At 36.1% G+C, this 17,990-nt stretch overlaps 1 protein-coding gene across 2 annotated transcripts in view; it reads right to left on the minus strand.

Moving 5' to 3' along the window:
• Window positions 1-2,860: 2,860 nt before the first annotated feature.
• Window positions 2,861-17,990, minus strand: part of BTBD8 (BTB domain containing 8) — a 41,493-nt gene continuing 26,363 nt past the window's right edge. For both annotated transcript variants that reach the window (XM_014250584.2, XM_088060241.1), the window contains 5 exons: window positions 16,530-17,163; window positions 16,136-16,226; window positions 15,416-15,555; window positions 12,024-14,360; window positions 2,861-10,687 (listed from right to left, as the gene is read on the minus strand). In XM_014250584.2, coding sequence (XP_014106059.2) covers window positions 10,218-10,687; window positions 12,024-14,360; window positions 15,416-15,555; window positions 16,136-16,226; window positions 16,530-17,163 — 3,672 coding nt within the window. In that variant the 3' untranslated portion in view covers window positions 2,861-10,217. The remainder of the gene's footprint in view (window positions 10,688-12,023; window positions 14,361-15,415; window positions 15,556-16,135; window positions 16,227-16,529; window positions 17,164-17,990) is intronic.

Here is a 17,990-nt window from a genome sequence, read left to right on the forward strand (position 1 = left end):
GGCCTGGAGGCTCCCGCTCGCCTTTGTGGCAGCTGTTCCCAGTGCCAGCCTCACCAGGTCCCTTCCCCGAGCCGAAACCTGTCCTGGAGCAGGCTGGAAAGCCGCGGCGCCGCCGGGAGGCCGGGAAGGAGGGAGCCGGGCGGCGGGAAGGGAGCGGGGCCCGCGCTCACCCTCAGCCCTCAGGAGGAGCCCGAGGCTCGAGGGAATGGACGGCGAGTCCTGCGGCTGCTCCTGGGCACGAGCAGGCCGAGTTATTTTCTGTAGAAGTTACATAAACACACGAGTTTCAGAGGACAAAAATGTGAAAGCAAGAGACAGCACCGCTTTCAGTGAAAAAGAAATGCTGAGTGTGCTGAAGCTTCTTTTTTAATCAAGTAAGAGGAAATAATACTTCCACGTGAAGAAGAGCTGGGATGTTGAACCATTAAAAGCACTGGTATCCAGCTCTGCTCTTTACCCAGGCAAGAGTTTAGCTTCTCATACTATCTTCTGAAACTGGTATTTTTACCAAAAATCAGATATTTTAGTAAAAGCTTTTTGTTTTTTAATCACTTTTTAGGGCTTTTTAAAATAGAAAAAACTAACCAAATTTATATATTTTTTAAAAAATCTGTACATTTATATAGCATATTGTTTGGTTTGCATAGAAATAATTAGACATTTTAAAAATTTAAAAATTACTCTTCTCCTTTTTCTTCCAGACAAGACATGAATTCACATCTGATTTCTCTCTCCTGTTGGTCTAACACACCCAAATTAGAGTAACCCTGCTCTGCAAAGGGTATGGAAATGTCATGGCACATTACATAGTAAATAAAATATTTCTAATAATGTACTTTTGAGTATTTGTGCAGCATAAATGTGAAAGTCAGCAAATTAAAGAAAAATAACAGATGTATTTGGTATCCTATCTACAGTGTTCCAGAGAGCAGTGACAGGACCCACAAACTGAAACCGTGTTCTGTAAAACACTGGAACCATATGCTCTGACTGAATACAAAAATCAGGGACTTAAGAACATCAGGAATCATTTTAAAGTACAATTATAAAATAATAGAGAAGTTTTATGATGAGGATTGGTGATCCTGCTGACATTTGTCAATATGAATTTTGAATTTATGCACATTGTGAATGAATTTGTTTCAGTACTGGAAAGGGTTAAAGAGTAGGAGCTGCTTTGTTTTTAAGGGTTATACTTGATCTATAACACTACAGTGTATCTGAATTCATATCTTGGATTATGTTTAATATGTACATGAATTAATTGAATTACTGCTATTCAGTGAAAAAATAATAGTAGGGAATATAATGGAATAAAGAATAATTCCTAGAGTAAATGTATTTAACAGGTGACTAGAGTTCAGTTTCTTTAGGTGTAATACTGTTAGAGATGGGCAGTACATAAAAGAAAGGGTAAATTATTACATTAAAAAAATTGTAATTACAAAGAAATATAAATATGGGATTTAGGCTCCTGGGATACCAGCAGGTACCTTTTTTCCCTGATAGCCACTCACTGTGCATGAATCTGGACACCCCCAAACTCTGAATATCACTTGAGAAGCATCAAAGTACAGTGGTGGATAAGTGTGGGACAATGAGAAAAACCCAAATCTTAACAGAAAATGCTTCTTTTCGGTATTTTGATATAAATATAATATCTTCTTTGTTGTTGTTATACATTTACTTGTGTAAATTATGTGTCTTAATTACAGTTCAAATACTTATACCAGAAACTTAATATATTTCTGCTTATCACTTACATTTGACAACAGCTGGTATTTGAAATAAAAGTAGGACTTTTTCTGAGACAGAAGGTTCTGAGTGCAGGACTCTGCACTGTCTCTTGTGTGAGAGCTGCCCTGGCCTAATGCTTGTCTGGTACAAGTCTGATGCAATGGGACATGCTGAGCCCCTGGGACTCTGCCCAAGTGACAATTCTGGTAGAAATTTGTTCTGCAATACCATTTGAGTATTTCATGACTTGACTTTCTCTTTTTTTGAGCCTGGATGTCAGAACACTAATTAAATAGAGCTTGGGCTCAAAGAAAATACATTTTTCTGAATGGAAAGAGCATTCAGAGCATTCTTCTCCAGTAGTTTCCAGTAGGAAACAGTAGTTTCCTTTCCCAAAAGGGACTTTTGAGGGATCCTGTACTATCTGATGAGTTCAAGTTATTTTCCTACTTACTGTTATCTCTGCTGTAACAGTTTCTGACATTTGGCTAGTCTTAGCTTTAAATCTCAGAAGCATTTCTCTCCCACATACATACATGGTGCATTTCACATACAGGTGAAGATGCAGGAGAGAGAAAGAACAGGGCTGAGTCTGGTAGCATATCAAATATTTCCTGGAAGCAGAGTACAGAACCCCACTTAGGCAAGAACAGAAAGATTTTGTGACTAGAACTCCCCTATGATGAAGATAATGGCATAAGCATTTGAATGAATAACTAATTTATGACAAGGAAAAATCTATCATCAAATTACATCAGCACCATTGTTTGATTTTGTGGGACTGTTACATAGGTATCTTCCCCTCTATGTATTTTTATATGAAAACTGATTGTCAGTCTTCACACACATATCACCTGTCCTGTTCTCTGATGACACAATTAAAAAAAAATAAAAAAAAATTCAGTATTTTCCTTTAAAGGAGAAAAAGGACTGAAAGTTCACTAAACAGATGGAAAATAACTTTTTTTTTCTTTTGCCATTTAAAGAGCACAAATAAAAATTGATGTCAACAGCCCACAAGTTGAATGAAGTACAGTGACTCAGCATTTAACTCACACATAGGATTTATTATTTTCTGTCATACAGAAATCAACTAAGAACCTTCAGTATGTAGTATGGGGAAGAAAGGTTGTGGGACTATGCAACCATACAGATATTCTGGAAACAGAACACCATGTTGACAAGAAATCATTTCAAAGTAGGATTACTTAGGCCCCAGCTCGTTATCTAAGTCTGGAAAGCAAGCAGGTGGGAAACATGCAAGCATTCAGTTGGAGAGCTTAACACCCTTCCCTCCTCTCCAGAGGACTGAGTGATCAAAATATTCTAGGACCATAAAGCCATGGACTACAGTTAGTGACTCAAACTTTCCTTCATATGCATCCCATTATACATATATTGGATTAATCTTGGTTACTAGAACATAATCCAGAAAATAGAGATTGAAGGTTTTTATTTCCTCTACAGATACAGGAGGAGATTTTGTTACAGGCAGGAAGTTTGACTTAGAAGTGGGTCTTTTATTTGTGGATATTACCTCATTGTGTGAAAGTCACAAAAAGTTCTTACTGGATCTGGTATGTACACAGGGGTTGTCCTATCTATTGATCTTAAGCACACTGATCCAACTTTACTGGCAGGATGTCATGCCACACTTGAAAGAGAGTTATTAAAAAAATAAGTGAAGAACGAAAATTATTAAGCACAACTAAGAAAACTGAAAAAATTCTGACATAAGGATTGCATAGGTGAGGATACTGTAGATTAAAGTAAGTTGGCGAGATCAGTCTCAAAAGCGTTTTATACATTTAAGGTACATGAGCCAAAATTTTTACTCCAGTAACTAGTCTTTCTGTCCAGACACTTAAATAAAGTGGTCTTTATAAATGTGCATCTGATAGCACTCACACTAAGTCCAGCAGGAGCTGAGAAAGAGTAGTCACTGTCACTCGAGTGCATAAATACAAAGTATGATGGACTACCTGGCTAATTGGGCTGAATCCCAAATTTGTGCATGTGGACCTCTGTTCAGGTTCACCAGAATACACACTCTAGTCCAGTTAACAGTCATCATCTTTAAGTATACAAACCCTATTTTGAGCATCAGTGTCCTTGTTAAATGGATCTAGTTACTTAGTTACAGTCAGCCTCTCCAGATATTGAAGTTTGAGTTATTGAAGTATGCGTATGAAGTATTGCACAGAAAAGTATGTATTCATACTTTACTGTGCAATAGAGAAAGGACTTTTGTTGCATGTAATGCAAAAAGATTCTTAGGACTTTGATTTCTCTAACTGGACAGTCTTCTCAGAAGTCATTTAAGGAGAACAGGGAAGCAGTTTAATGGAATTCCATTATTAATTATTTCATACTTTAACTGCATCCAGATGGTTCATCAGGATTAGAACCTCATTAAGCTGAGTACCATATAAAAACACAAGTATGCACAGTGCCTGCCCCCAGTGTCAGCTCCATTACCCTCTCTGAAAAGAGAATGTTAAGCTGAAAGCCAATCTGCAGATGTGGCTGTGGATTCACTTCTGTGTTTGCAGAACTGTGGCTTAATAGAGTGTACAGTGAAGATTGCAAAGAGAAGTATGAAAGGAAGGTCAAATGCAAGAAATAAACAGGTGTATGTGCACGCCTGCTCTGTATAGCTTCTGTTTTCAGTTACCAAATGTAAAACAAAGAAATTGCCAAACTCAGTGTTTTTCCCCAGTTGATATCCAGCTTTTAGATAAATCACTTTTCTCTGTTACAGGTTTAGTTTCCTTAAACACACAGTAGTTATCAATAGGAAGAAGCTAGGTTTTAAATTAGCTAAAGACATTTGAACTGTAATTTTTCCAAAGTTGAACATTAAAGCTTATTTTAGAAGAAAATTGCATATAGCTTTTGTTCAAGAGAGAAAGATGAAAATCAGTGTGGATTTTCTGCAAGAGATGAAAGCTTCTAATTATATTTGATTTCAGATATGAAAGCCCATTTCCAGAGAATCATCAGTTGTAATAAAGCTGCAATACTTCTCATTTTATCTTTTGTCCTCAGTTCCTGTGTAGTCCTGGCAAGAACATCATCCATCAATGTACAAATGTTAAATCACCCCAGTCATGAAATATTAACAGAATGCATACAGTTATGACTCCTAAATTGAAGTCTTTCTAGCTGTAATTTGTCATACCTACAATTGTACAATGTTATTAGTAGAGTCAAACTAGGAAACTACAAAATAGATATATTGGAAAAATAGCATTTCTAGTACATGCATTAATATAGATAAGTCCTGAACCTGATTCAGCTGAGGTCAACAAGAGTTTTTTTTTGACATTAGTGAAAGCAAAATAATGAAATCCTAGATGTCTTGGTTCTGAGCAACAGACAACAAAAGAGCAGTTCTTAATTCCTTCATGCAAAGGTTTAGGTTTTCTGGAGCAAAGTAGAAGGAACATGCTACTTATCATTTTCCAGATGGCAATAATATATATTGAAATATTGAAATATATATAAAATAGTCCCCTACAGTATGTACCTGTAGAACAGGTGTGTGATTTTTTTTTTAACATATTCCCTGAAACAAGCTGATAGACAATGTTAGTGGAACACATCCCAGGGACAGTCTTTGTGAGCAACATGGGAAATTCTCTTGCCTTAGTTCTTCCAAAATAATGGAATTTGCCATCTTAAAAATGGAGTATAATTTTGAAATAATTATGGAATAAGATTATTAAACATGTACAGTTCAGTCACATATCATCCAGAATTTAAAAACATTGCAAGCTAGCCATATTTCTTGTACTCAATTATTGGTATTTTCCAATGACACCCAAAGTAATTTTATTATAACGAGATTAGTTTAATCTCAAATATCTGTTTCCCATGAGCACTGTGTTTCTGACTGCTGACTTTTTTATCATTTTATATGCTGTGGATGTTGAAGAGGCCCTAAGAACCTGATCTAACTTTGAAGTTACCCCTGCTTTTAGTAGGAGGTTGGACTACAGGCCTTTAGAAGTCAGTTCAAGCCTGCATTTTCCTGTATTGCTGATTTTCTGCAATTTTTATTTGGTTCTTTGATTCTAGAAGCAGCTTTTCTAATGGAAAAACTTATGATTTTCTGAAGTGTCCTTTCCATTACCCCTATACCACAAAAGCAGACGTCTGGGTTTTTTATGCACTTATCTGATCAGTTGTAGCAGTCCAGACTGCCTGCTGATCTCATTTCATGCTTACTTATCTCTTCTGATCTTCACTGGATGTCTCAGCCTCTGCATTTCTTTTGCTGCTATATAAACATAGTATAATCTCATGCATTGAAAAAGCAAACCAAAATATATTATTAACTGATCTGCTTTTCTAACTGTTATTTCTCTCTTAGTGGCTAGGCTTGGTTTCCTTCCTGCAGTTCTGTCAGGCTCTACCAAACTGTTTGCTATTGCCTTTGACTATGTGGTCCAATCTCTCATTTTGAACATAGCCCTAGGAACACTTTCCTATCAACCTCAAAACAGATACTCATCTATATACTCATCTGCCCTGCAGGCTATGTTCACTGAAGCTACTGGTGCAGTTTTCCTTAAATCCTCTCATCCTCATTTGACTCCTGCTTCCATCTTTTTATTTCCTTTGCTTCTCTAATTTTTTTTTTTAATAGATTGTTTGGAAGAACTTCCCCCTTCCTCACTTTCTTACATGGTTCCATGTGTCTGGCCTTCCCTTTTCTGTCTGCAATTATTTCTGTTGCTGACTTACTCCACAAATACAATTTTAGCTATTATCTGTATGTAAAACCCTGCAAAGCTGCTTCTCCAGTCCAGACTAAACTCTAGCTTTCCAAGAGAATAAAAAAGTAATTATGCCTACAGATATCACTTTTGGAGGTCTAGTCTTTTTAAAAACTTAATACATTCATACATGTAGGACATCTTTCCTATTTTTCACTTTCATAACATGTCATTCGAGATAGGCCAAATCAGGGACATTATCTGAGACTGATTTCCAAGCCCTCTCCTTTAAATTTTCACTGATAGTCACCACTAAATGTGGTCTTACTCTCTGTAGGATACAGATGTCTTCGCCCATTCAAAGAACAACTTCAGGTAAGCTGTCACTTTCACCTGTTAACTGGTGTTCTCAGGCTTTGACAAAGCAATTTCACTGCTCTTATTCCAAATACTACTGCAAGGGTAGCATTCTGACTATGCTATCTTTCTAGTTTCCTCACTGATGTCCTTTCACTGTTCAGCAGATGTATCTACCTTGTCTTTGCTTTAGAGGTCTTTCAGGACCTCATAATCACTATTCACTTGGAGTCCATGGCAGCGGCTTTGATTATTTCTCTATGAAGTTTTCAAACAAACCTTTATGCATTCTATCATATTTTGGAGAAAGGGTGAATACAGTGATAAAAATCACTGCCAGGAGGTATGAGAAGGACTCCAAAGAACTCAGGTGACTGATACTATTAAACAAATAGCTACCTACACCTGGCTTAAAGCTTGAACATTCTTCTGAATGAGGTCAGGGTCAAACAGTTTTGGCAGCACACAAGGCTGGTCAGGAATATACATTCTTCCAGCTCCCTCATTATCCAGCCTTCAGATCTCACCCTAAAGTTTCCCCTTCTCGTCATGCATACAGGAGAAAAAAAATGACTATTTAAACTGATCATGTGTTGAAACCATTGCTAATCAGCTAGACAAATTTTGACACTCTTATTTTACTTTTCCATTCATGTGCATTTTTTTTTGTCTTTTGTCTTATCTTGGATTCTAACCACTCTGTGGGAAGTCTTTGTTTTTGCTCTTTGTTTGTACAATGTCTAGCCAGTGGGATGCTGGTCTGATTAAGCCTCACAGGCGCTCTAGTAACGCGAATTAAAAACAATACCACTTTCTATTCCCGCTACTTCTACAGACACTATTTGGCTGTGGGAAGCTGAATTCTATGGCTGCCTATGTACCAACTGAACAATACCATATCCTAATCAGCGGTCTGCTACAAAACTGTTAAAGGAATTGCAACAACATCATTGGGGACTTGAAGAGAGAAGCTAATTTAATTTTCATACAACTGAAAAAGTAAATGCAAAGACAAAAACCACAATTATAAAACCCTATATGTGATTGCATTTCATACAATAAACCTGAAATTTTGTGTCAGTTTTCAGTGTCACTTTATCTGTTCAGTAAGAAGTAAAAAATACGGGCAAAGCGAAAATTGGACAAAAGGATCCCTTCTTTCACTTTCTGTCACTTCTCCTCTCCATCACTTCATCTTGTTTAACATGTGAATGCCCACTATCAGAATATCATCAGGATTTTAAAGTTGATTAAACTTTTTGGTAAGCAACTTTTACTTTAGTGCTTTACACAGACATTGAAAAACAATATTCCTTAGCCTTCTATAAGAGCTTCTCTTGAGCTTCATCTTTTACTAGGACCAGTACTATAGTTCTTTATTTTATCCAATACATTAGCACCTATTGATGTACCTTGTAAATGCTGAAGGTGAAAATAGGTTTTCTTGATGTTTTGCACTTCTAAAGGTGGTTCTAACTCCCTCAATATGAAGACTGGGTTAAATACAAAGGACTACATTTATAATATTGTGAATTACAATATCTCAGATTATTTATGCTGCTGCTAAAAGAGCAGATTAAAGATTTTTATGATGAGACTGAAAATCTTCCTTCCATGAATTTAGAGTCCTCCACTGACATAAAGAGAAAGGAAGCTTTTCCTTTTTTCCCTTTACCTTGATATCAAAAAACAAAATAAAATTCTTCCTCCATTCATTTTTTTATTTACATTACTTTTGTAACAGAAATTCAACTAGATAAATTATTTTGCCTCAAAGATCTTTATTCTGTCAAACCCGAAGTCATAACTTCTTTAATTATACACTAGGGCAAGTTTGTATTTCCACAGAACTGAGTTTCTGACTATGAACAAAAAGAAATGAAGTTTGTCAAGAAAGTTAAGATGCACTGCTGGAATTGTGCAAAAGCTTGCAAAAACGACCATGTTATCAGTGGTTACAGTCAGCTTAAGTTGTGTACTTGTATAGATAGTTTCAACCAAAATAGAATGTTAGTAGCCTTTTACTCCTATATGGCACCCACTTCTGAAGGCACTTCTGTTAATGACTAAGAGGAGGTAGAATACGTCCTTTTTAGATTTTAAGATGTGTGAAGGACAACCTCTGCTGTTATCTTAAGAGAGTCCAACCTGTGCAGGGAAAAAAAACCCTGTACGTTTCAGGAGTTCTGACTTGGTAAGAATTACAAAAAGTTTCTCACTCCTTCCTCCCCTGTCAGTCAGAAAAGACAATAATCAGTCCTATCCACACCCAAAGAGACAAGAGCAGAAAAATAATCTGTATATCCTGTTTCACTCTGAGTCAAAGGTTATGGTGACATTTAGTCTCAATTTATAAAAGCTGCACTAGAGATAATAATGAAGATGCAAGAATCCTATTACCACTCCCAAAAATGTGGCATCTGTGAAAACACACAAAACCAAATTCCTGAGAATCTTGCTATACACCTCAGCATGAGAACGTGCAAGTGTAATTAATTATGCCTGAAGGTAATTCTAGTTAACATCAGACTTGAGATGTAACACTGACCACAACTTTAGATTTAGATGTACTTTTAGAGACATCAGACCTGCTGTTTCTTAGAGCAGGAACAACATTCTACTAACTTTGAATTCATGCACTATGCCATTTAAAATATTTATTTAAATGTGTGTATTTACTTCCTGAAGAAGTAAATACTTCATGAAAGAAACAGTGGTCTTCATACAGCACAGACTGTCTGAAGTCTTATATTTGAAGAAAAGGTAATTAAAAAAATTTATTTGAAACGTCTAAAACAAAACAAACCAAAATACAAAAATCAAATCTGGACAAAACAGATGAAACAAGCTGCTCATATTAATAGGGCCCAAGGCAGATTCAGATTGAAACATCTTTGAATATAAGTGTGTTTTTCTGTCATTTAAAGTAGTGTTGGCACACATCATCTTTTGACACAACCATTCTGAATCTTTATTGTTGTAAAATGAAGTCACCACATTGGGGAGGGGGGCGGGAAAGGAGAGGAATAGCTCTACTAATAGTGCATTCATCTTTAAATTTTTGATCAATGAGAACATGAAATGTCAAAAAAGAAGATAAAAGAGAGGGTGGAAACCCAGACCTTTCTTTCATGTCATCTAGTTTTTCTAACAATTCTAGAAAATACATGCTCAAAGTTCATTTTTAGAAAAGACATCCATTTAAGTCTTGAAAAATTACTGTACTTGTGATTAAATCTAGATGATAAGTTAACATATTTACCTCATTTTATCAGAAAGATTGCCTCAGTATCAAGAATTGCTTGTTCTTGACTGATGCAGTATTTCATTATGGTATGGAAACAACTCATCAAAAATAGATTTGGGGAATGGGTTGGAGCTCAGTTGCAAACAGCTGACACTTTAATGATGGGTTTCCAGTTCAAGAATTGTCCATTCCCCTTGAGGGGACGAACAGTCTTCAGAGGAAAAGCTTGCCACTGTAATGCTTGCTGAGGAATCGTCAAGTGGAGACATGAGTTCAGTCCACCTACTGAATGTGTCAACTTGTGAGGTACCCTGAGGATTCGAACCATCTCGTGCCAGAAACAGTGTCTGATTGATAAGACATTGTGCTAAGTTAAGGTCTTCAGGAACAGAGTTTTTGAAATCTATATTTGAGTCCTGCTCAGATAACAACTGCCTGAGTAGAGTCCAGTCCTGTTCTGCAAACTGTTGATCTTCAAAATCCATCTCTAGAACTGCTGTTTCTGAATCCATCCTCTGCTCAATTGCTTCTCCAACATCCATCTCATATATTGGAGAAAGGGTTTTTGAAGGCCGATGTTCATACATGCAGGTTTGTGCCATTGTGTCATAATCATCTATGTCTCCTGAAATAATTCACAATACTGTACAATGTAAAAATTGTAGATGATCCTCCCCTCAGGGCTGTGTAGAGCAAAATTTAATTCATTCAGGAAGGACAATCCAATCAGGTTAAAAAAGGGGGGGATGGAGAGTTATACAAAATTGACAAAATTTGAGGCATTTATTTCCTATATAAAAAACAAAGTATGATTTATAAATTAAGTTAAAGAGCAATCACCACTGGTAATTAACAATAACCTCCATAATTAAGTTTCTGATACAGAAAATGACAATGTAAATATACACTTAATGCACATGAAATTTCTCATTTACTACATAAATTAAATTTAGACCAGGAGGTGCATAGAGGGAGTTAATAGAGAATGATTACTGAATGGTGACTTAAGCTATGTCAGCTTAGAAGAGAATTAAAACCAAAATTGTTTATCCACAGGCTTATTTCTACACTGCACATGCAAGGGCAGCTGCAGGCAAGGGCAAGCAAACTTAAAAAAAATAGTACAACTTTTAATGTCTTCTTGTTCTGTGGTCTGGCTGAACATAGATCATCATCAGTGTTTCATTACTCTTGAATACACAATAGTTGTAATCAACACTATTGTATATTTTTGATGGGATAAACAGACTGAATTATTGATATAAAGAAGACAAAACACAAAACTAGACAAGTATTCATCTAGCTACATGAAACAAGTTAGAACTTTTTTGTATATAAGCATCAGTTCTAAGTATAATATCTCTTTTAGGAAATAAGCTTTTACTGGTAAAATTTAGAATTTTAGACATCTCATTAGCTCTAAAGCAGAGTTCAAACCTACTCCCACTGTTGTATATGGCAAATATTCAGTTATATTCAGTGGGAGAATGATCCAAATTTGTATATAATATATAAATAAATAAATTACAACAATAATGCATATACCTGTTCAGGTAAACAGTTCAGTGCGCTTTAGTTAAGGTTATTACTTTAGTTATTGCACATCCCATTTAGACATACTGTATGTTGTCAAGCAGACAAAACAAATACTAAGATTCCATCAAAAGCTGATGCTGTCAATGTTAGATTGGATCAAAAATAACTGAAATACAGACAACTGCATCCAATCTGTCTTTTAGCATTACATAAATCTCTTGCAGTCAATTTCTCATTGAACAGCAGGGTATCGACAGATATTTCAAACAGACAAGCATTCTCTACCCAAGTGAAATACTTAAAAATATTTAAATATAGTTTCAGCCAAAATTACTTCAGTTCAGGATTCAATCCCAGACAAATTGCAAAGCTTTCCCTATTAATTTGGTTTTGAATGACTGAATGTTTCTATTTCTGTACATTACCTGGAAGTAAATCAGTATTAGCGCATTCAGTAGTTGCTGGTTGACTGTCTCTCACTTGACTTTCCTGAGTCAGCATCTGATTCTTACTGGCTTCTACAGGTTTTGCAGAGCTGCTCTTTTGCACATCAGAATTAGTTTCTCTCTGCTGAAGATCCAGATGACATGGTCTTTCTTGAGATTTTGCATCATTGTCTATGTACTTATTGCACTGGTGAAATTCACTAGCCACCTCATTTTTCATATTTACTTGCTGGTTTTCTCCTGGATGTGGACTACCTGCTGAATATACTTTCTCTGGGCAACTTTGTTCAGTCATTGAAGCACCTTGATTCTCTTTTCCTGGGATTTCAGTACCGTGAAGATGCAGGAGAGAACTTCCAGTTTTATCCAACCTATTGTCTCTATCCTTGCGCTGTTTGCCATCCAGGAATCCATCTTCAGTTTCCAATGAGTATTTTGAATAAAATGTCTTTCCATGGTGCTCTTGAGAAACACTGTCAAATACTTCTGAAGGAGTAAGAGAATCTATTGAGTGCTGACGTGAAGTGTGAGTTTCTACTTTATCATCAGCTCCCAATTCTTCACATTCATCTACTGAAAGTAAAACAGATCGTTTAAAATTTTTAGTTTTAGAAAACTCCTGACTTGCAGTATCATTTTCTGTTGCATCCTCAAAAGCTAAATTATCAATTCCTTGGAACTGTTGAGTAGGAACATTTGATGGGGGAAATTTTACTGCAACATTCTCTGCTTCAGATCTGTCATCTTCTGTTTCATCAGCAGAAGAAGAAACTTGGTCTGCTTCCTGAGTAAACTGTGCATTACCAAAAGTAGAACTTTTGCATTCTCTAGTAGTGGCCCGTGAACTCTCTTGATGGGACCAAATTTCAGGTCTTTTTCTTGGTATTTCATCGTCACTTGTTGAATTAACACGGAAGAGATCAGAACCCTCTTTTTTCATTTTCACCTCTATTCTTAGGCTGCTGTCATAAATTTTTAATTCCTCAGGTGTACTTGTGTCACTGCTGCTTCTTCCAAGAAAATCATGACATAACATAGTACTGCATTTAGAAATGCCTCTTTCATTGGATCCCTCATCATCCTGCGAGCCTCCAGCATCATAATCTTCTGATCTTGGTTTTATATCATCAGAGGATGTGGTTGCACTGCCAGTATCTGATTCAGGGCTCTCTTTTGGATCTACAGCACTAGTAGTCCAGTGGTCCACAAAGGGAATCTCTGCATTTTCATGGTTTTCTGGCATTTCCATAGGTTCTATGAGCTCTGTGTAATTAGGTGAATATTTTTCTGTTATTTGTTCTGTGGAACATTCTGAAGCATCGTCTAAATCTGTTGCAACTGATTTATATTCAGTCAAGGCTGATGTATCATACAGTTCATCAACTGTAAGAAATCCTTCCACGTGGATCTGAGGAGATGATGTCTCATCCTCTTTATTGGTTAGTTGGGAAAAGCTTGACAAAGTGTTTTCACCATAGTTAAGACCTGTTTCAGAGTTTATTTTATCACTCTGTTCATTACAGACATTTGTTGCTTTTGAATTTTTCACCAGTTCTCCTAAAACAATAGCCTTTTGATTAGTTTCCTTGGAAAAGTCTGAATATCCATCATTGGAAGACTGTGCATGACAGTGAAATTCAGCTGTATTATCATTCTTCCCTGGATCTTCAGTCTTTCTAATTCCAGTCTGATCTCCACAGATTTGTCTTGTTTCCATGTCATTTTGTAGCGAAACATTCAGTTTATAAATAGTTTCTTCTGCAATTTGAGGAGAAGATTTGGATTGTATTTCGTATTGCACAGTTTCAGAAGAATCTGGTAATTTTTGTTTATTGGATTGACAAGACTCCAGCAATTTATTGTCACTGCCACTTTCTGTGGCAGGTTTTAAAGATTTATTTGCAGAATAGCATTCATTATTGTCATGAAGCTGACCTGCCACAGCATCAGCCGTGTTTTTCTCAAGTTTCTGTCCTGAACCTCTGTGCTCAGAGGTGTGCACATTCTTCTGGACAACAGGAGAATCACTCCTTGAATGCTTTTGGGTGGAGGATTGAGATTTTAAAGCAGCTGTTTTCTGTTTTGGGTCTTTACTATTTGTAATCTCAGCATTTTTTGATGGAGCCAGAGTCTTGGATGTTATTTTTGAAGTGGCTTTTGTTACAGGTGTTTGTGATTGTTTAATACTCTTCTTCTTAGCTGAAGGATGTTTGTCTGGGAGAGTTGTCTGAACCAGGTGCTGTAACACATTTTTTTCTTCATTATGTTTTGGAGATGTTCCTGATTTCAGTGAATTTGGTGATTCCCCCTGAGGTCCTAACAAAGGGTAAAAAAGACTATAAAGGTTGTATATGCCAGTCACAGTATATTCACCAATTTTATGTTAATGCTTTTTATGTTCAGAAACAAGTTACTCAACTTTTAATGTAACAAAGGGATTTAAGGCTCTTAAAGAATTAAGATTTCAAATAACAAATAATAGAAAAAAATACCATCTTGGCACCTTTAAAGCAGTTCATAGAAAATACATACAGGAATCACTTCAGCCTGTAACTGAAGTAGTCATCCCTGGAGTAGAAAGCAGCAGCTCTCTAATAATGCATACAAACACTGCACAGCAGCTTAGCACAGGAAGTGATGAGTACTGTACTCAATTTATATTGTAGAGGAAATGAACAGAGGCAGAAAATAATTACATTAGTCATAATGTGATTAGAATACCAGAGTTAATGTCCCTGCTCAATCAGAAAATACTGCAAGATCTTTCATGACTACAAATTGACAGAACCTGTGTCTTCTATATCACAGTGCATTTAAGATAATATAACTTGAATATTGGAGCTCTGTCCGTAACACTTTGTATCCTTCCAAAGCAGTGTCTCCTCTCTGTGTTCTACAGTGTAATTTCCTACCCCTGCTATCAGTAGCTGCTGAAATCGAGTATTTGTTTGGGGGGCCAGTATCAGTAGCGCTACTGCAAGGGGGAAGTAGGAAAACACCAAAATAGGGAGGCATAAAGCACTCTGCAGTCCAGATCTTTGAGGCTTATTACAAATGCTCAACCTACAGAATTTCTGTTGAGCTCAGTCATGGAATGCAGAAGTGCAGGGGATCGGCAAATGGAAGACTCTGCAATGCAGATTAAACAAGCAGAAGAAAACACCGACTGGCAGTGAAGACAGTCTTTAAGTATTTTGAAGCTGACACATTAATTTGCATATTACAGTTTAGGATTGTCACCAAAAGTGAAATATGGAAAAAAACCGGAATTCTCCAGAAGATTTTTCCAAATAGTTGCGCTAAAAAACCAAACAAACCACAAAGCTTTGAATAATAGTGGCAGATCATTTAACTGCTGTATGAAACTTTACCTTGGTTCTTGGGAGAATTGGTAGGTGTGTTTTGAGTCTTTTGCTGTGCTGCAGAATTTGTACTCACGTTCCCTTTTTTCTTTAGAACAGCTTGTCCATTTTGCTCATTACACCCTTTTCCTGTTGTTTTTTTTGTCGGACTGCAACAAAATCATTACATCCATTACTTCCAGGCCTAGATCTAGCAATGTTTAATTATATTTAAACAAGAAATGCAAGTATTTTGATGTATGCACATATATATATATATAAACATTGAAAATGCAACCTAAAAAGTAAACTTTTTTAAAATAAAAATTAAAAATATATCTATATTTTAAATTTATATACAAAGATATATATATATATAATGACCCATTTCACAATTTCACTTCAGCTGTCTCCTGTCCAGTTTAATCTAAACTATTCCAGAAATGGTAAGTTTACAACACCTTGTGTAGTCAATAACTGTTCCAGTATGCAGAGTTCTGAATGACCTATGACAATTTAAAAATTATTAGCATGCAACAGTCCAACACAAAAGCCAAACCAATTTTATCTTTACAGCAATGTTGGCAGTAGCTAACTCAAATTGTTTTGCAAATAACATCCTACAGAAAACCATTCTCAGAGTAAAAAGAACATCTAATGGTAAGTTTAATAGTTCACCTGAAACCTTTCTTCCCAAACTCATACACTCATGCACACATGTATAAAGCAGCATATTGCTTTGTAACATACCTGCTTGTTGGGACATTAGCTTCAAGCTCAGTCTTTTTTTTTTTGGTGATGACTCCATTGGATACCTTCACAGATGCCTTTGTTTTTACTACTGTAAAGTATATTCAAAGTTAATTACAGGGGGAAATGCATTGAATGTAAGTACTGAAAAAAATCTCATATATGAAGATCAGTTATTGAGAAGACCATACATGCTAAAGTTGTAAAATTTTTACTGTTTTAGATGGCTATTAATTGACCATAAAGTCAATTTACATTCATTTAAAGGGGAAGAATGTAACTCTTATCAATTCATAGCAGATTGTCTTAAAGCTTCCATGGCTGGTTTTCAGTATATGACCAGCCTGAGACCAATCAGAAGAGGACTTTAAAGAAAGAATTATAAAAAAATTACCAGTCTGTTTTTTCCCTTCCTCTACTGATTTATCCTCTTTAGGTTCCTCTGTCTGTTCACCTGCAGTCTGGATATCCAGGATTGAATTTGCTGACTTGCTCGAAGTTGCTGCCACAGTTACCAAGGAGGGAGATTCCTTCCCTGTGGTTTTTTTCAGTGGCTTTGTTTTGTTCTGCATGCTTGACGTTACTGTCAGTACTTTAGGTCTGGCACCTGCAATTTTTCCTTCATGATTCTTTAGTCCTTTGCTGCTTCCTGAATTTTTTTGCCCACTTCCAGATGATGTCTTTTCTATATCTTGCTTGGTAAGCATGCTTTCAGCCTTCACATTTCCATTATTTTCTATTTTTGTCTTTATAACAGCTCTAGCCTTTGGCAAAGCAGCTTTTTCCCCAGGTTTGGAATCCTTCGTAATCTTGGAAACTAATTTTTTGCCATCTTTCCCCTTTACATCCTCATGCTTTGAAGTCTTATTAACAGTGTTTCTATTGGTGGATGCGTGTCCAGATGCTCCTAATCCATCAGATTTCATTTTATCCTGATTAGTGGAAGAATCTCCCCAGCAATCTTTCTTGCTGTGTTCTGCCCAGGAAGTATTCCTTATACCAACAGATGCAGTAGTAATTTTATTTAGCTAGGAAAAAAAAATGGCATCAGAAAAAACCCCAAACAAAACATTTGTAACACTAAACTATCCATAATATGTAATTTCAGAAACACATCTACTGTTAAAGTAGTACATGAATTTAAACCAACAGTATTCAACATTGAAATAAATTTTTATATATATATATATATGTATATTCATACACACACACACACACATATGTTAGCTCAGTTTGCTGGCTTTCGAGAATATTAAAGTATTGCTCTATGTAGAGGAGACAGAAATATCTGAGTTTCACTTTTACTTTGGACAAATTACTCTGTAATATTTATGTATTTATATTATTAGTGTCTGCTTAAGTAAGAAATTTTTTTTGAGTTATATGTGCATATTTTCCAAAAAGGAGTAAAGACTATGCTTTATTACAAACATAAAGCCAAAAATTATTTTACAACACATCATGTTTTTAACCATATCCACACAGAAATACCAATATTGATTCTCTCAGGTGAAGAAGAACTCAGACATGGAGAATTAAGTGCATAAAAGGGAATCTTTCTGATACCAGTGTCATTGCAATGTATGCAAGACTCAAATCATGTGAAACCCATGCTGGTTTTTTACCAATTAATAACATACTTTTGAGTGTGATTTTCAATAGAAGAGTTGTTGAGGGCACAAATAAATATCTTTCAGAGCAGGGTGTGTAACAGACTCAGTGTTGTGGTGGCTTGTAATAACAGCAGAGATTCATTAGCTCAGTAGCAAACCATTTGCTCTGGGAAACAGATGAGTTTCATTATGTAGCAAGAGAGGAATGTGAGGTTCAGAACACAAATTCCTGCCTTTTATTT

Source organism: Pseudopodoces humilis, chromosome 10, assembly GCF_049639895.1.
Source record: "Pseudopodoces humilis isolate 2021_Gansu_Grassland_sample_001 chromosome 10, ASM4963989v1, whole genome shotgun sequence".
Taxonomy (NCBI): domain Eukaryota; kingdom Metazoa; phylum Chordata; class Aves; order Passeriformes; family Paridae; genus Pseudopodoces; species Pseudopodoces humilis.